The sequence below is a fragment of the Dendrobates tinctorius genome, unplaced genomic scaffold (genome assembly GCF_039654945.1).
Source record: "Dendrobates tinctorius isolate UK_male_01 unplaced genomic scaffold, ASM3965494v1 ptg000293l, whole genome shotgun sequence".
Lineage (NCBI taxonomy): Eukaryota > Metazoa > Chordata > Amphibia > Anura > Dendrobatidae > Dendrobates > Dendrobates tinctorius.
In genome coordinates, this window is record NW_027361960.1 from 15,458,172 (window position 1) to 15,478,734 (window position 20,563).

General features: G+C 42.2%; 1 protein-coding gene across 2 annotated transcripts in view; it reads left to right on the top strand.

Annotated features, from left to right (window-relative positions):
* Nucleotides 1–20,563, top strand: part of CUNH6orf118 (chromosome unknown C6orf118 homolog) — an 89,147-nt gene that overhangs the window by 41,639 nt on the left and 26,945 nt on the right. For both annotated transcript variants that reach the window (XM_073560153.1, XM_073560152.1), the window contains exons 4-8: nucleotides 5,025–5,084; nucleotides 5,474–5,598; nucleotides 8,761–8,825; nucleotides 15,899–16,095; nucleotides 16,931–16,984. In XM_073560153.1, coding sequence (XP_073416254.1) covers nucleotides 5,025–5,084; nucleotides 5,474–5,598; nucleotides 8,761–8,825; nucleotides 15,899–16,095; nucleotides 16,931–16,984 — 501 coding nt within the window. The remainder of the gene's footprint in view (nucleotides 1–5,024; nucleotides 5,085–5,473; nucleotides 5,599–8,760; nucleotides 8,826–15,898; nucleotides 16,096–16,930; nucleotides 16,985–20,563) is intronic.

Consider the following 20,563-nt stretch of genomic DNA (forward strand, 5'->3'; position numbering starts at 1 on the left):
TATACAGCCCATAGTCTAGTGTATAATTGGTAGGGGGGGGGCTGGAAGTGTGGGCATATCTGTAATACTGCTCCTCCCCCATATATCGCCCTCTGTGACCCCATAGACCAGCGCACTGCTCTCCTGAAATACTCTGTGCTGCTGTCACCCTGCTCCACCATTTATCTCCCTCTGTGCCCCCCATAGACCAGCACACTGCTCTCCTGAAATACTCTGTGCTGCTGTCACCTTGCTTGCTCCTCCCCCATATATCTCCCTCTGTGCCCCCCATAGACCAGCGCACTGCTCTCCTGAAATACTCTGTGCTGCTGTCACCCTGCTCCTCCCCCATATAGCTCCCTCTGTGCCCCCCATAGACCAGCACACTGCTCTCCTGAAATACTCTGTGCTGCTGTCACCCTGCTCCCAGAATCCTTGCTGCCTGCCATCCTCAGTGACCGAAGACCCCATTCCTCTCCTCAGATCCTGTCCTGGCGATGTGTGAAAGCGAGGCGACAGGGGCCTGATGTATGGTGGAAGGAGCAGGGTGACAGCAGCACAGAGTATTTCAGGAGAGCAGTGTGCTGGTCTATGGGGGGCGCCCTGTTCGGTACCAGGGATTGTACATAGAGTGCTGTGTTTTATACACATGGATGGACCGTCTGCTTGTCTGCTCCACAGAAATCCAGGAAACATTTCTGCTGATTGATGACCTGTTCTGATCCAGACTTTACATGCAAAGACAGTCAGTAACTTTGCAAGCTCCATCAAAATGGCTGATCACTGTGTTCCTAGATGTCATAGGTTTTTGTGCCAGATTTCAGTAGCTGCTCCCTCTAGTGTTAACAAGTGGAAATGCCAAACTTTTTAAAATTATTTTTCATATTTTGTAAAATTAAAAACAAATGATAATATTTTTTAAGAAAATGTAAACATTAATTCTTTACATTTTTTCAATTGTTGAAAAAAATTTTTTTGGATGGCACCTTCCCTTTAAGAAGGCTGTTCCACATTATTAAGCAGCCTACATTTTTTGCCAAAATGGGAAAGAAAAAGGATGTGTCGGCTGCTGAGAAGCAACAAATTGTGGAGTATTTAGGTCAAGGCATGACTACAATCAGCATTGCCAAGACACTTCATCGTGATCATCACACAATCAAGAAGTATGTAGCTGATTCCCAGCAAACACGTGTGTGTGCTGATAAGGAAAAATTGAGGACTCTTTCCAACAGGCAATTGTGTCAGGTTAAAAGAGCAGCTGCAAAAATGCCTTGTCATAGCAGCAGACATGTTTTTGAAGCTGCTGGTGCCTCCAGCGTCCCCCGAACAACAAGATGCAGGGTCCTTCAGAGGTTTGCAGCTGTGTGTAAGCCATCCTGTCGACCACCTCTATCCACTGCGCACAAGCAGAAATGGCTCCAGTGGGCCAAACGATACATGAAGACTGACTTCCAAACTGTTTTGTTCACCGATGAGTGCCGTGCAACGCTCGATGGTCCAGATGGATGGAGTGGAGGATGGCTGGTTGATGGACACCCCATGAAAACACGGCTAAGGCGCCAACAAGGAGGAGGTGGTGTAATGTTTTGGGCTGGAATCATGGGGAGAGAGATTGTCAGCCCCTTTAGGATCCCTGAAGGGGTAAAGATGAACTCCATAATCGATGTGGAGTTTCTAAAACAGCACTTCCTGCCATGGTTCAAGAGGAAGAACCGTGCTTTCCGCAGCAAGATCATTTTCATGCATGATAATGCACCGTCTCATGCTGCAAATAACACATCTGCATCTCTGGCTGCTATGGGCTTAAAAGAGGACAAACTTATGGTGTGGCAACCATCTTCCCCTGACCTCAACCCCATTGAGAACCTCTGGAGCATCATCAAAAGGAGTGTCTATGATGGCGGGAGGCAGTTCACATCTAAGCAACAGCTCTGGGAGGGTTTTCTGTCCACATGCAAAACAATTGAAGCACAAACCAGCCAAAAACTGACAAATTCAATGGACGAGAGAGTTCAGAAGCTTCTTTCGAACAAGGGGTCATATGTGCAAATGTAACATCACCTAGAATAAAGTTTTGACTTAAAAACTGTTTGATTTCATTTTGTAATAAGCTGATAATGCTTATAATGTCACAATTGACCATTTTTTTGTTCAAAATAAAAAGGTTGAAAACTCTGCTGTGCATAATAATTTGGAACATGCACTTTGAGTGTTTCTTATTTTTAAAAATATACTGTTTTCATAGGCAGTTTGTTCAGAAACATTGCAATTATACTAGAATATTAGATGACTGGAAAATAACAATGACTGCAATTCATATAGGTAATTTAGAGAAAATATGAGGAAATGTTTTTTGCATAATAATTTGGAACACAGTGTGTGTATGTGTGTGTGTATGTATGTATATATATATATATATATATATTCTATGTATGTGTATGTATATATCTATTCTTTCGTTTCTTTATTAAACCTGTCAGTGTGAGTTTACTGTATAGCGCACTGAATTGCCGGCTTTTCTAAAAGACACCGAGTGCGTATTTCTCGCAAGTCACATGTGTGGTCCGTGTGTAATCCGTATTTTTAGCGCACCCATAGACTTTCATTGGCGTACTACGGGCGTAGTACGCTGACAATCGCAGCATGCTGCGATTGGCACGGACCGTAGAATACGGCCGAGAAATATACGGCTGTTGGGAGCTGGCCCATAGAGAATCATTTGTCCGTGTGTAATGCGTGCTTTTAACGCCTCTCACTCGTCCGTATTCCTCTCTAGTGTGACCCCGGCCTAAAATCTGGCACTCTTTGCCTTCTGTGCTTTGCACTGTGCCTAAAAAATATTTCCAGATGACATGTAGAGTATTTGCGCACTCAGGAAAAAATGGACCTCAGTTTGTTGTAAATAAAATTTCCTATTAGCCCTTAGAAAAATTAAAAACTTGGGGCTAAAACAACATTTTAGTGGTAAATTCAGTGGTTATTCTTTCTTCACCGCTCAATGGTGTAAAATTCTGTGACACTCCTGTGGTGTCAGTATGATCACTGCACCCCTAGATGAATTCATTGAGGAGTGTAGGTTGTAAAATGAGTACACATATAGAGGGAGGGTTTCTGTTCTGGCATCTCACGGGCTTTGCCAATGTGATATGGCACCCGCAAAACATTCCAGCAAAATCTGCACTGTAATATGGCGCCTCTTCCCTTCTGAGCTTACTGTGCCTCAAAAGTAGTATTCCCCCACATATGGAGTATTAGCGTACTCAGAAGAAATTGCACAACAATCTGTATGGTGCAATTTCTCCTGTTAACCATATGAAAATGCAATATTTGGGGCTAAAATAACATTTTTGTGGGGAAAATGTGTTTTTTTTTTTTTTTGTTTTTTTTTTATTAATTTTCACTGCTCAATGTTATAAACTTCTGTTAAGCACCTGAGGGTTCAATGTGCTCAACACTCATCTATATCAGTTCCCTGAGGAGTCTAGTTTCCAAAATGGTGTCACTTGTGGGGTTTTTCACTGTTTAGGCACATCAGAGGCTCTAGCTCATTCAAAAAGTCAAATTTTGAATTTCCCTTCTGTGCTCTGCTGTGCGCCCAAACAATGGTTTTCTCCCTCATATGGGGTATTGGCATGCTCAGGAGAATTTACCCAACAAATTTTGGCGTCCATTTTTTCAGGTTACCCTTGTCAAAATAATAAATTTGGGATCTGAATTAAATTTTTTTGTGAAAAAAGTTAAATGTTCATTTTTTTTTTTTCACATTCCAAAAATTCCTGTGGCGCACCTGAATGATTAATAAACATCTTGAATGTGGTTTTCAGCATCTTGAAGGCTGTAATTTTAGAATGGTGTCACTTTTGGGTATTTTCTATCATATAGACCCCTCAAAGTGTCTTCAAAAGTGATGTGGTCCCTAAAAGAAATGGTTTTGTAAATTTTGTTGGAAAGATGAAAAATCGCTGGTCAACTTTTAATCCTTATAATTTCCTAAAAAAAATTGGGTTCCAAAATTGTGCTGATGTAAAGCAGACATGTGGGAAATGTTATTTATTAACTATTTTGTGTGACATACCTCTGTGATTTAAGGGCATGAAAATTCAAAGTTTGCAAATTGCGAAATTTGACAAATTTCCATTTTTTTCCACAGAGTCATATTGAAGAAATTTTACCACTATCATGAAGTACAATATGTCACAAAAAAACAGTCTTAGAATCACCGTGATTGGTTGAAGTGTTCCAGAGTTATTACCTCATAAAGAAAGTGACAGTGGTCAGAATTGTAAAAATTGGCCCGGTCATTAACGTGCAAACCACCCTTGGGGGTAAAGGGGTTAACTTGTCACAATAACAGTAATTTTAACGAAGGGTGCCCACATTTTTACATGCTACTCTATAGCTTGATCTTGGATTTTTCTATCTTTTGAAGTTAAGTAACCGTCATGTTAAGTTTTATTTCATAAATCAATAGTAAGCAATTTTGAAAATAGGCAACTTTTTCAAATATGTTATCAGAGAAATTTGATTCTTTCCCCTCTTGGGCTGATTTTCCTCTCTCACTTCATTGGTAACATCTGTATTCATTGAAGACAGACTTTACTATTGGTGAGATAGGAGATGGCAATTTTTGCTTTTAAAATTCTATGAAGAGGCGCTAGAGGAAGACACAGGCATCGTGGTGCAAGTTTTCATGAAATGACAATTACAATCGAACTTTATGAGCACTAACTTCCAACTCATATCTCAGTACTGGGAAAAAAAAATCTGTATTCACTGAAAACAGATTTTACCCTTAAATTGAGGATTTTGAGAATTGAAAATCTGTCCTGGAAGAGAGAAAAGCAGATTTTTCTGATTAGATTTATTCAAAGTTTTTTTTAATTCTCACCTGTACTACTGATATAGAAAAAAAAAACAATTAGAATGATGGTTATCCCTAAATAACTTTTCCAGCTGCAGGGTACAGTGCTAAGAAATATTTTTAATTTTATTTGAAATTGAAGTTATTATTTGTGTTTTATATTAATATTCTATTTCTTCTTTAGGCCGCTTATGATGTTTATGTTAACGACTTGTTGGATGCTCAGTCTTCATCACAACATGAGGTATCGGCCATTGAGCTACAGAAAATCAAGAGGCAAATGCCCCTATTCATCAAAGATTTTATTCCGTAAAATGCTTTCAAAAGTCTTGCAATTTTAGTGCAATGTGACATTTTTGTGATTTGGTCCTTTTCACAATAGTTTGAAGCATTTCTACCAAAGCGGGGAGAGCTTGGGAAGGGTGGGGGTATGCCCACCTGTCAAATTCAGCAACAGTGCCAGCATTCCAATACTAGACCATTCCCCCCTCCCACAGAAGACGCTTGGAATTCATTAGTGGGCGCCTCTTAATGAATTTGGTGCATCGTACGCCATCGTACTTTCATTTAGAAACCTCATAGTCTTATTTCACTATGTATTTTCTAGAAATAAATAAAATCTTGTTATTCTAGATTCTAATGTGTGAAATTGCTGGCATGAAGAAACGACCTGTGAAAACAGAGGACGTAGAAGAGGTCACACAGAACTTAAGGGGACTTGAACGCAAAGCACTTATTGCCTTAGAGCGCAATGATCAGTGAGTAGCATTCCAACATGAATAATAAGACTTTTGTTTTGTAATTTTTCCACGTAAGATTATTTTGCAAAATTAATTCATTGGGACAGATTGATGATTTACAAATCAAAAAAGGCAAGATGAAAGTTGTGCTATTGAAAATATACATGTACCTTATTTTTCGGATTATAAGACGCTCCAGATTATAAGACGTACCCCAAATTTTGAGAAGAAAAATAGGAACAAAACTTTTTTTTAATAAAATGGTGCTTCTTATATAATCCATGCATCTTATTGCTTGCCGGGGGTGATGGCTGCTGTGAAGCGGGGTCCCAGGGTTGCTGCTGGAGGAGGCAAGAGTGTAGTGTTGCTGCAGGCCGCAGGCTGGGATGAGAGGGTGCGCTGTGTCCCCGGTGGCGGTGCGGTGCTGCGCTGTGTCCCCAGTGCTGCGGGGGGCTCTGCCGACATTTTGTGAAACGCCAGAGCCCCCCCAGCAGTTCTTCCATGGTTTCCTGTGCGGTGGACACTGGGGAAAATGGCCGCCGAGAGCCGGCGCTTGCGCACATGGAAACCTTGGCACCGAGATCTCCGGAGATGAGATCTTATTTGTACCATTTTGCTGATGATAGGGAGAATACTGATAGAGCCCGCAGACAGATGACAAACCAGGAGTACATGGAAATGGAAAAAAAAAACCTAATTTATGGTATTTAGGTACTAAGCAACATGTATTTTTTTTAAACTTTTTTACCCAAAGCTGAAAACCCCTTTAATGAGATTGGCTGTATGTCCGGGGTCATTTTCATGCTGCATAATATATTTGGAGCCAATCAGATGCCTCCCGAATGGTATTACATGATGGATAAGTGCCAATATCTTTATGTCTCCGCATTGAGGACACAATTTATCCTGATTTAAACCACAACTCCATTTGCTTAACTGCAGTCCCAATCTTGCAAGGTGCCTCCTTGATGCTTCACTGTTGCCTGCAGACAGACATTATTGTACTACTCTGCAGGGAACAAACAGCCAAATATTTCACATTTTGACTCATTTTGACTCCTCTGTCCAGAGCACCTGCTGCCATTTTTTTGCCCTCCAGTTCCTATGTTGAGTCCCTTGGCCTAGTTTTAATATGGGAGGTGCAGCTTTTTGGCCACAATTCTTCCATGAACAGCACTTATGGACAGATTTTTCTGAACAGTAGATGGGTGAAGCTGGGTCCCACTGAATGCTGCTAGTTCTGAGCTGATGGCACTGCTGGACAACTTCAGATTTTAAGGGAAGTAAGCATGATGAGTCTGCTGCACTAAGGTTCTTTGTCCGACCACTTTGTTTACAGTCATCAATGTTGCCCATTTCTTGGTGCTTCTACAAAAGAGCTTCACAATCTTTGCCTGGGAGTGACCTTCCTGACGCAGTTTTTGTTGCTGTGCTCAGTTTTGTCATGGTGTATGATCTGTAACATGAAATTGGCTTCCATAACCTCTCCTTTGAAGCAGAGTTTGGCTGTATCCAGGGGCGTAACTGAAGACAAACATTAAGCTGAAATCAATGCGGCGCAGACACCTGCCGACTCCCTTCACTTCAGTACACACTGCTTGCCAATCAGAGGCCAGCATCTGATGTTGGCGTGCCCCTCACAAGCGGGACAAACTGAAGTCAGCTACTGGCTCCTGGGCCAACTAGAGAAGATGACACCATGCATTGTTGTAGCTTAGAAAGATGAGAAGAAATGTTTATTTTTGTTTTAATATGTTGTAATGGAATGGTGAACATTATTACTGGAAAGGGCTCAGGATGGGGGATATAATACTAGGAAGGAACTCAGGATGGGAGACATTATTACTGGAAGGGGCCAGCATGAGAGACATTATTATAGGAAAGGGCAAGGATGGGGGACATTATACCAGCAAGGAGCTCAGGATGGGGGGCATTATACTAGGAAGGGGACCAGGATAGATGACATTATTATAAGAAGGGGCCAGAATGGGGGACATACCATGAAGAGGCCGAGCATTGAGGGCATTATACCAGAAAGGGACCCAGTATGGGGGATATTATTACTGGAAAGGGCTGAACATGGGGACATTATACCAATAAGGGGACATACCAGGAAGTGGTCAGGATGGGGTCATTATACCAGGAAGGGGCCCATGAAGGGGGGCATTGTACAAGGAAGAAGCTCAGGATGGAGGATATTATACCACCAAGAGGCCCAGGATGAGGGACATTACTACAGGAACGTGCCAGGATGGGAGACATCATGACTTAAAGTGGCCATAATTGGGGACATTAGTATAGGAAAGGGCCAGAATGCGGGACATTATACCAGGAAGGGGCATAGGATTGAGGACATTATACGAGGAAGGGGATCAGTGTGAGGATATTATACCAGGAAGAGGCCCAAGACATTGTTACAGCTAGGCGCCGGGATTGGGGACATCATTACTGGAAAGTGCCATGATGGGGGATCTCTTTAAATGGGAGGGGGGAAAACACATATGACTTTATAGGATTTAGAACGCTACCAGGGCCAATACATCTGATCAACAATCAGGTGAGGGTGCAGGTCAAAATATTGCTCTGTTTTCTTCTAGAGCGCATCAAAATCTAGTTACATCACTGGCTGTTCATCATTTAGTTTTAAGCATCCTACACAACTGTTTCTGTTTTAATTAATGACTGTTCTCTTATAAATATGAAAATGATGATCATTATCCCCTGTTTAGTATAAATTGTTACTCATACACCCTTCTATAATCCTACAGAATCCTTGACTTTGTGCAGGTGTACCTAAAAGATTTGATGCTTTAATAGTGTTTGGAAAGAAAACAGCAGTCACTCTGATTACTAATTTGATTTAGATTTGTTCATTTACCTTGTATTTTGTTCATTGATAAAAATGAATTATTAACACCAACTCTGCACCACTTTTGATTTCAGGTGGAATGTTGCATGTCTATGGCAGTTAACATGTATGCGATGTGTATGGCCAGCTCCTGTGATCAGTATGAACGCTATAGTATTTCATTACTTTTTGGAATACAGATTAGGTCATGTGCAATAAAAAAAATGTTATCAACATAACAAGTGTAACATAAAAGTTAAAAAGATTTTAAAGATGTTCTTGAATCTGTATGGAGATATTTGCTATCATCTTTTCTTGCTTCCTATCTTTAGACTTAGAAGTGATTTGAAGACTGAACTGAGGACTGGAGAGATTAGTGAAACAGTCTCTGATAAAGGTATCGCAAGTCTTCTATAGAGAAAAAGCAAAATGTTCACTTTTGGCAGTAAAAACATTGCTTTTATGGAATCGCCTCTGTTCCTAACCATGTGTGGTGACAAGCTCGTGCCGGGATGAGATAACTAAATTACTAGATGATAGATATGTAGTAGATAGTGGCTCAGTGGCTAACACTGTAGCCATGCAGCATTGGGGTCCTGAGTTCAAATCCCTACAAGCAAAACTTCTATAAGAAGTTCCTGGATTTCCTCCCATGTGCTGTTCCATCTAAGGTTATGATTGTATGCTTATATAATTGTGTTATGTTACCTTTCTTTGTATTCAGTTTTGCATTTGGTCTGCTGCCACCTGCTGTCCTTTTCTGTATAGCAGACGGCACCTAATTAATTCTAGTACATGCCTCCCACTTCCAAGTCAGGTGACTCCTTCTGTTCCTGACGGTGGCCATTACTAGTTTCTTTTTCACCCGGGAGAGACACGCTTACCAGGCTGTGGAAGGCATCAGTTTTTGACCACACACACAATTTGCTAAATTTGCTGAATCATCTTGCTGCAAACATCTTGCTGTACCACCTGGGTTGTTACACCTGCATTTCTGGAGAAGTGCTGCATTACCAATCATACGCTGTATGTCCAGATTTCCAATAAACAAGTCTGGACTTCACAATATCTGGTGTGTATCATCTCTCCGGACGCATGAACAGCAAAACAGCAACAATGGTCCTGTCTGCTCTGCATTGAGGAAATGGAAGGTAGGAATCTCTCCCAGCCCCACTCAACTACACCTCCATTCGCCTCATGTGGGGACAGAACATCCCACCCTTTAAAGACATACTGATAGGGATACAGATGGGGAATTTAGATTGAGACCCATGAGAGACAATAATGATGGAAAATAAAATGGAATATGATGGTGCTATGTAAGTAAATAACTAAAAAAATGGCAGCACACACTTTAGCAAATTGAATAAGTCTTGAAGAGTAAGTTTCAAAACTGTAAATATTGAGTCCTTAAATAAACATGATGGATTTGTCAGTAAAAGGTTAATAACTTGTGAAATGCTGATAATTGTACTTATGTAGGCATGGATACATCTGGCTACAAGATATAAAAACACTGAAGCAGCAACATTTTTGGGAGCTAATAATAATAATCTTTATTTATATAGCGCCAACATATTCCGCAGCGCTTTAAGACTTGTGTCAGTCTCAAAACCTTTTTACATGACTGTAGTGTAAATCATAGTCTCCTATGAAGCCCAGCCTGTAGATGAATTTTACAGTAGTACCAATACGGTAGCAATGGCAGGCCCCCAGCTGCCTTGGTAACCCATCAGCACCCCAGGAGGAACCAGTGCACGTACCTATTGGTGACCTTTCCATTTAAATGCTGCTATAAAAGATAACAAGAATGGCAACTAACTGGTTTATCAGCAGTGACTAGAGCTACTTCCTTCTGATCACTCCTTTTTAAAGGGAATCTGTCAGGAGATTTTTGCTACCTCATCTGAGAGTAGTATAATGTAGGCAAAGAGAAGCTGAGTCCAACGATATATCACTTAGTTTACTGGGTGCAGCCTTTCTGACACAATCAGTTTTTTTATTTAGCAATGCAGCAGAGCTGAGAAAGCTGCCCCCGCCCACACCAGGCTCTCCGTATACAATGTCCATAGACAGTGAGGTGCTTAGTTGCCCAACTAGTCCAGCAATTTTAATCTCTTAGTGATAAATCCTTCACAGTTAGTAAACAACAGCACACATTTTGACAAGTGACGCATCCCTGAAATCTGTGTTTCAGCCTCTGTATCCTGGTGTCTTCAGATTACATAGCAAACACCTGCTGTCAGATTCCCCTTAAAGAAACATGCCAGTTGAAACACAGCAGCCATAAACTTTGGGTGGAGTGGACTCAGCTCTTGAGCCCCCTTAAAACATGCAGACCCCAGAAAGATCATGCTTTGTTGAAACATTTTTTTCTAGAGACAGTCTTGCGTAGGTCTCCTTGTAGCTCAACATGATCTACTCTTTTTTTTATATACACTGTGTTCCAAATTATTATGCAAATTGGATTTAAGTGTCATAAAGATGTAATTTTTTGTTTTTCAAATAAACTCATAGATGGTATTGTGTATCAGGGCTCTTTGGATCACTGAAATCAATCTCAAATGCCTGTGATAATTAGTTTGCCAGGTGAGCCCAATTAAAGGAAAACTACTTAAGAATGATGTTCCACATTATTAAGCAGGGCACAGGTTTCAAGGAATTTAGGAAAGAAAAAGGATCTCTCTGCTGCTGAAAAGTGCAATGCCTTGGTCAAGAGATGAAAACATTAGATATTTCCCAAAAATTTAAATGTGATCATCGTACTGTTAAGAGATTTGTGGTTGATTCTGAGCACAGACATGTTTGTGCTGATAAAGGCAGAATGAGGAAGGTTTCTGCCAGGCAAGTTCATCGGATTAAGAGAGCGGCTGCTAAAAAGCCATTACAAACCAGCAAACAGATATTTAAAGCTGCTGGTACCTCTGGAGTCCCTCGAACCTCAAGGTGTAGGATCCTTCAAAGGCTTGCTGTGGTGCATAAACCTACTATTCGGCCACCCCTAAACAGTGCTCACAAGCAGAAACGGTTGCAGTGGGCCCAGACATACATGAAGACTAATTTTCATACAGTCTTGTTTACTGATGAGTGTCGAGCAACCCTGGATGGTCCAGATGGTTGATGGATGGCCACTATGTCCCAACAAGGCTGCGACATCAGCAAGGAGGTGGAAGAGTCATGTTTTGGGCCGGAATCATGGGGAAAGAGCTGTTAGGGCTCTTTTAGGTTCCTGAAGGTGTGAAAATGACCTCTGCAAAGTATATAGAGTTTCTGACTGACAGCTGTCTTCCATGGTATAAAAAGCAGAAATGTGCCTTCAGGAGCAAAATCATCTTCCTGCATGACAATGCACCATCTCATGCTGCAAAGAATACCTCTGAGTCATTGGCTGCTATGGGCATAAAAGGAGATAAACTCATGGTGTGGCCACCATCTTCCCCTGACCTCAACCCTATAGAGAACCTTTGGAGTATCATCAAGCAAAAGCTCTATGAGGGTGGGAGGCAGTTCACATCAAAACAGCAGCTCTGGGAGGCTATTCTGACTTCATGCAAAGAAATACAAGCAGAAACTCTCCAAAAACTCACAAGTTCAATGGTTGCAAGAATTGTGAAGGTGATATCAAAGAAGGGTTCCTATGTTAGCATGTAACTTAGCCTGTTAGGATGTTTTGGAGTTAAATAGCTTTTTTGTTCAGTGAATGTGACCTCCTAATGCTGCAAATTCCAGAAATGAGCATTTTCAGTTCTTTAAAACATATCAAATGTTTAGAAATTCTACTGTGCCTAATAATTTGGAACAGTGCAATTTGAGTTTTTATTCATTTTGGAGATTATACTGTTATCACTGGGAGGTTTCTTCAATAAAATTCGATGTATAATCTAACAGGTGATGACTTTTATTAGACTGACTGTCATTTGTACCGACTATTTAGGAAAATCATAGAAAAATATCATTTGCATAATAATTTGGAACACAGTGTACATGTAAAGTGTTTATTGTTCAGTTTTCTTCTTCTTTCTTTAAAACTGTTTTTATTGATTTTAACATAAACATGCAAAATTACAATATGTTTGCAGTGTCAAAGTCTCCATCCAATCCATCCTAAACAGATAATGAACCTTTTTTAATTTTAATGAACTCGAAGGTGCATCTGAATTTAGCCACTGATGCAGTATACTTTTCCTGACCGCGGAGGCCCAGATCACCAGTAGGGCCTTCAATTTTTTTTAAATACTGAAAATACTGAAAAAAAAACAAAGTAAATACTGAAAAAAAAACAGCAGATACTCTCGTACTGGACCCACATAGCTGTATCGCTCTGCTGTCTGTCACCTATTAGGGTATGTGCACATATTGCGGATTCGAATGCAGATTTTTCCGCACACAATCCGCATCTCTTGGCAGAAAACGCAGGTGCATTTTTGATGCGGATTTATATGCGTTTTTGTAAGCTAAATAAAGATATGTTATTTAACAAAAAAGATTTGTTATGTCATTTCTGTCCAACCTCCTCTTTTACATTTGTCCAACCCACACTCCATTACAGACAGATAGATAGATATGAGATAGATATGGGATAGATAGATAGATATTAGATAGATAGATATGGGATAGATATATCTATCCATATATCTATCTATAGCTATCCATAGATATATCCATAAAAAAATCAAAAAAGATGGCAGCACACCATATGAAATTTTAGAAAAATTGAGAAAGGTCTACACTTGAGACCAAAACGTCTCCACATGGGCTATTAAAAAATACTTTTTTTTCTAAAATTTCATATGGTGTGCTGCCTCCATCTTTTTTGATTTTTTTTTTTTTATTCATAAGGACCGGTATGTGCCTGGGAGGTTTTGCACCGTACTTTTTCCTGTGCTGTGGTTTATTTTTTAGATATATCCATAGATATTTCCATAGATATTTCCATATCCATGTTTATTAATGAACAATATGTTTCATTAAAGAAAAAAAAAATGAAAAAAATGGTGTGGGCTCCTGTGCAATTTTCTGTGCCAGTGGGGGAAAGCCGACGGCCGGGGGCCAATATTTGTAGCCTGGGTAGGGGGTAATACCCATGGCCCTTTCCCAGGCTATGAATATCAGTCCGCAGCTGTCCCCCTATATTTTATAGGCAGAAAGGCTACACAGACAGCTGCGGGCTGATATTCATAGCCTAGGAAGGGGCCATGGCCCCCCTGGCTACAAATACCAGCCTGCAACCTCCCCAGAAATGGCGCATGTCTAAGATGCGCCAATTCTGGTACTTAGCCCCTCTCTTCCCACTCCCGTGTAGCGGTGGGATATGGGGTAATAAGGGGTTAATGTCACCTTGCTATGGTAAGGTGACATTAAATAAAAAGAAAACCCACTCACCAGAGAAGGCATCTTGACATCGGAGCACGGAGACACCGTGTCATGGCGTTTTAAATATTGAATGTAGAAAAGGTTATCCAGCTCCACGATGTAGTGAAAATAAATTATTTTATTCACTTCAATAAGTTACAAAATAGAGGTTAAAATGCCAGCATATATAGTGCAGATAGTTGCGTTATCTACGCGTTTCAGGTGTCGCAGAACCCTTAGTCATGAACTAGGGGTGCTGCGACACCTGAAACGCGTTATTTTCACTACATCGTGGAGCTGGATAACCTTTTCTGCATTCAAAGGTGACATTAAGCCCTGTTAATAATGGAGAGGCGTCAATAAGACACCTATCCATTATTAATCTTTTGAAAGGGTTAAAAAACACACACACAAGACTAAAGTATTTTAATGAAATAAAACACAACGTGGTTTTCATATTTTTATTGCATGCCCAGATCCAAGCGACGCCCTCGGTCTCCTTTAATAAAAAGTTAAAAAATAAACCAACCGTATACTCCATGTCCGACACAGTCCAATTAATAACGAGTGTCCCACGACGATTTCCCCTATAGAACAGTGACATCAGGTGATGTCACTGCTCTATAGGGCCTCCCAGTGATGAACTGACAGGAGACAATGGCTTCCTGCAGTGCATCACTGAGGTTACCTGAGTTCAGGCTCTCACTTTACAGCAATGCTGCGTGAGAATTAGGGTTACGGGACTTCTTTCGCGGCGGTGGAGGGATACACAGCGGAGGATTACCTCAGCCTATCATTTCATTGCTGGAGCCCCTGTAAAGCACTGACATCACCCGATGTCAGTGTTCTACACTGGAGATCGTCGTGGGACCCTCGTTATTAACTGGACTACGGCAGAAAGATAAGTATAGGTTGTTTTTATTATTTTATTTTTATTAAAGGAGAAATTAGCCGGATGATGGGACTACTACTGTCCCATCATTGGCTAATGTGGCACTCACTGTCAGTGTAGTCCCATCGGTCGATGCCTGCATACAGACACAGCCCCTGCATACCAACCCCCGCACAGCCCCGGCAACCCCTGCAGACCAACCGCACGGCCCCGGCAACCCCTGCAGACCCCCCCCGCACAGCCCTGGCAACCGCCGCACAGCCCCGGCAACCCCCGCAGACTCCCTGGCAACACCCGCACAGCTCCCCACACACACATAGGCCCACACACCATACACGCACACAGTCACCACCAACACACTATACACGCACACAGTCACCGCCCACACTTTGCCCACACTCTTCCCTCCTCCCGATCTGCAGCGTTTCATCCGCAGCAAAACTGCAGATCTTTTTTAGACCTGCGGTTTTGCTGCAGATGTGCCCGACTCAATGCAAGTCAATGGGTGCAGAAACGCTGCAGATCTGCACAAAGAATTGACATGCTGCGGATTTGAACCCACTGCGTTTCCACGTGGATTTTTCTGCTGCATGTGCACAGCGTTTTTTTATTTTACATTGAATATAATGGTACTGTACAATGCAGCAGAATCTGCTGCGGATCCGCAGGGCCAAATCCATGGCGGATCCGCAGTAGAATCCACAACGTGTGCACATCCCCTCAGTCTTTTTATTTCTTTTTCCTACAGCGGACATCACTTTACATCCACTGATCAGCTGCAGCCATGAGGTTCCATCTGAGACAGATAAAACGGTCTATTTTCTGGCTCAGACAGAACATTAAGGCTGCAGCTGATCAATGACAGTCAATTGACTGTCATGAGTAACACTTTTATTTTATATTTGTTTTGTTATATGTAGCACATTAAGGATTCAAGAGATCCAGCTCAAGATGGAGTAAAAAATGGCAGACTTTATTGAATGCGCAAGTAGCGCCTACACATTCCTGGTGCTAAATGCTATGCGCACCAGAAACACATAAGTGCTACTTGCGGATCAGTGCAGTTTTTCTGATGTTATCACTATTTTAACGCCAGTCTGCAATTTTTACTCCATCTTGATCAGGATCCCCTCTATATCCTTAACCGTTTGATGTCCACGGCATTAGCTATGATTCGGTCTGCTGCATTGGTGATCTGGCTTTTTCTCTTTTTTTGTTGTATGCAGTACCTTGGTTACATTCAAGAGAGTCAGATCCAACCAGTGAACAATGTCTTACAAGTGAGACAGAGGTATTTGTGGCAAAGAGAAGGGAAGTCCTAAAAACATTGATGGAAGTGAACGCCTTGGAGGAAGATATTAAAAAGAACCTAACCCATGCTTTAAATGCTGAGGCTACAGAGCAGTACATTAAAGACATACAGGTAATTTAGCTCTTTCAGGGCAGAGGAGTGCCACATTTCCAAGGGGTTGTCCACTACTTTGATATAGAGAGGTCAGCAATGTCCTATCAATGGTAATCCAACAGCCCTACCTATCAGCTGTATCGGCAAGGGCAGTAGCTGTATATGAATAACGTGCAGAGTGGACTCGCACAACTGTTTAGTGTTCTTTGGCAAGAATGGCAACTGAGCTCCTAAATAGGTTTATATCCGGTCGCTGTCTGAGAAAATAACAGCTGGGGAGGTCAGACCTCCAAAATCCGGTATTGGTGACTATCAATATCAAAGCTGAGGAAACCCCTTCACTTCCCCCTTTTCTTTAGACATAAAAATATTTTATTTGTTTTTTGTTCCACATATGGGGCTTTATTGCGGTACCAAAATATAAACAATATGTATTAATTATTTGTTTTTCAATAGGGTGAAAAATGGGGAAAAAAGGAAAATTCACTTTCTTTTCCTTATATAATTCAATGCTATTTAATTTCAGTACTGTTAATTTTATAATCGATGTAATTTAACCATACAAATTTGTGAGAAATACTCTCCTGTATATAAAGAAACTAATGTGTGTATTTTGCCCTATTAAACATCCGCTATTCATATCCAAGTGCTTGACAAAATGTCAGTGTAATGTGTTTAAGTTTTTGATGCTGGTTATTTAAAAAAAAAGAAAACAAAGCAAAAACAAACTATGACACTATATAAATGGGATTGGCATCCATCAGACTTTTATGGCATTTTCTATTAATATGTATCTATTGTTTTATAACAACCATTTTTTAAGATAGACATCATTTTATAATTTTTATTTCAGACTGAGACTGTAAAACTAAAGTCATCAAATGATTTTCTTCAACGAGCAAATAAGGTATAATTACATTTTCTATAAATCATGATTAAAAATAGTAAATTGACTATAATGTACCTTACTTTGATGCCAAAATTTACCTAACCAGTCCGCTTAATGAAAGCTAATTAGGTCCGAAGTTCTTTCAGAACAGGACCCCTTTTGCTCTCAAAGTAATGAATATTACCATTTTCCATATGATGAGCAAAAAATCTTGACTGCTGGAGTGTATGCGTAAAGAAGATATGCAAGAAAGGGTCAAGATTAGAGTTGAGCGACTTTTGGTTTTTTAGGGTCGAGTTTCGTTTCGTGAAACCCGACTTTTCCAAAAGTCGGGTCGAGCAAGATCGGCCGATTATAGGGAAAAGTCGGGGTCGTCCCGAAACACGAAACCCAATGTAAGTCAATGGGGAATAAAAGTCGGCAGTGAGAGGAGGACAGGAAACACACCTACAGTGCCCATTTGAATGCCAAAAGCATCAATTCTTATTACTTAAGCTTGCCAACCTTAATTTACTTCATAATACTAGTTACGCACTGAAAAATGGGGGTTATTTGGCTAAAGTTGTGGGGGGGTAGGCCCTTTAACACATACCACAACTCATGATGCTCCGATACGGCAGAGAAATAGCGGTATAGTACAATGAAAAATACTTCACTTTTTACATCTCACGACGAGGCCCATCTATTTCTCCATACAGAATCATTGGTCCCATATAATGTTTGAAACAGTATATGATGCGCTCCACATAATGCTACAGTATATGTTGGTCCCCATGGATGAAGCTCCACTGTCTTATGGGCCCAAATAATGCTCCAAACATAATGGGCCCCATTTCTAATGCTCTAGTGTATAATGGGCCCTGTAAATGCTGCTCCAGTGTCTGATGTCCACCTTTGGAATGTTCCAGTGTATGGGGGGCCCCATCTATCATTCTCCAGAGTATAGTGCTCCCCAAAAATTGCTGTCCCAACATTGAAAACAATGAAATAAGTCTCCTCGCTAGGGAATCCCTGTATTAGTCTGGACTCCTCGTTGTCCCCATCTTCCATCTCACTGCACAGTATTTCAACCTTGCAAGTGCTGTGATCCTGAGCAAGCAGGGGGGGCCCACTCGTTGGCGACGGCACTGGCACAGGGCCCCTGATAGTACGGTGGTGTGTCTGATGGCGGGTGGGCCGAACCTGCACTTTCATCTGCAGCTTCCTCTTTGTCACCGTGTAAGATGGAACTGTATATGGGAAGGGTAACCTGAGTTTCATCAGGGTCAGATTCAGGCCGGGTAGCGTGCGAGGGGAATGTAGTGGTCTGGGTCAATGTACCAGCAGATTCATCGAGCAGTGGCTGGGCATAAGTGCACTTGTGTCGCCCCCAGGAGTACGGTCGCCACAGTGGCATTACCTTCCTCCTAGGGAGTGTGATGTCATGCTTGGGAGCAACGAAGGATCTCTCTAGCAGGTTAACTGATTGGGCGGCGTTATTCCCACGAGTCATGACCCTCCAAACAGCGATCATGAAGGCAAAGTGTTTGTTTTACGTGGGCAGTATGGTTGCAAAGCTGAACCTTAAAGGAATGTCCAGAAGGGCACCACCAGGAGTGGAGCCTACGGCGTAATTTGACTCAACACGGGCAACCTCAACCATGCCAGCTACAGAACAGATGCACACATTGCAAGCTTAATTCCGTTAACGAACGAGACTCCGTCATGCCCCGCGGTCCGAGTCCGGCTTACTAGAGGGACACGTGAGGCTCTGGCACTTGAGATTGGCCAATAACTGGTGTGTCATGCCCTTACATGTCCGTGGCTGCATGTGCGCTACACTGAAAAGGCCAGCGTTTGTCGCTTACAGGTGCAGATAACCTGCTGAACAACGTTAGTGATGGGGATCTGTGATTACAATTATTACCCGCAAACGATGATTTCCCAGTAAGTGCAGGTCAACCGCAGTTCCGGAATTAGGCCTAACCGTCATTCCTGAAAAAATGAAAAACTTACGTGTGCAAACCACAGGTGCTGTAGCTTGCTTAACAGCTCGCCAGCCGTTCTCACGCCCAGTATGGATTACACGTGATTGCACAAAGGTGAGAAAGGGTACCGTATCCCCGGATAACATGTATGGATAGCGTACACATTCAAAATATATGTCTATACATCAGGAGGCAGGCACAGACGGTGCTAGGCCTAGTATGGATTGCACGTGATTGCACAAAGTTTAGAAAGGGTACCGTATCCCCGGATAACATGTATGGATAGCGTACACATTCAAAATATATGTCTATACATCAGGAGGCAGGCACAGACGGTGCTAGGCCCAGTATGGATTGCAAGTGATTGCACAAAGGTTAGAAAGGGTACCGTATCCCCGGATAACATGTATGGATAGCGTACACATTCAAAATATATGTCTATACATCAGGAGGCAGGCACAGACGGTGCTAGGCCCAGTATGGATTACACGTGATTGCACAAAGGTTAGAAGAGGTACCGTATCCCCGGATAACATGTATGGATAGCGTACACATTCAAAATATATGTCTATACATCAGGAGGCAGGCACAGACGGTGCTAGGCCCAGTATGGATTGCACGTGATTGCACAAAGGTTAGAAAGGGTACCGTATCCCCGGATAACATGTATGGATAGCGTACACATTCAAAATATATGTCTATACATCAGTAGGCAGGCTCTGACGGTGTCAGGCACAGTATGGATTTGACGGCCCAGACTACACAGCGGAGGAGCAGGGAGAGGTAAAGATTGCAAATGCTGGAGCCCTGCCCAAGCAAGGGGGGCCCACTCGTGGGCGTCGGTACTGGCACTGGGCCCCTCATAGTACGGCGGTGTGTCTGACGGCGGGTGTGCACCACCACCGTCAGAGACACTTGATTGCATTATGAGGGACCCTGTGCCAGTGCCCGCGCCCAAGAGTCGGCCTACCCACCTGTCCAGGGCAACGGCACTCGCACGGTGTCGTGCGCTAGGTGGTGACCCCGGCCATGGGGGGGGGGCAGCACAGTTAGGGAGTTGTAAAAAGTGGCATATGTTGATGTTGGACATTCAGCTGATGCAAAAGGTGAAATAGGTCAAGTCCCAGGAAGAGGTGGACCAAAGCAAGCCATTTGTCTGTCACCCTATGTGTCATCAGGGGAAGGTGGGACAAAATCCTTGGAAACCCATGCGTGGTTCATTTTAATGAAGGTTAGATCATCCACATTTTGGGTTGACAGACGGGTCCTTTTTTCTGTCAGGATTGATCCAGCTGCACTGAAGACTCTTTCCGATAGCACACTTGCAGCTGGGCAAGCGAGCTCCTGTAAGGCATATTGTGCCAATTCAAGCCAGGTGTCCAGTTTAGCGGCCCAATAGTCAAAGGGGAATGACCTGTGTGGTAGAACATCGATATGGGAGGAAAAGTAGTTTGTAACCATAGTTGACAACTGCTGTCTCCTGTCACTTTCCATCGATGCAGTATTACCAGTTGTGTGAGCGGTACTTGAAAAATCAGTCCACAACATTGTCATGAAACCCCTGTCTCCAATGCCACTTCTGCTGTGTGCACCACGAACACCTCTGCCAAGCTGCCCCCGGCCCGTACGG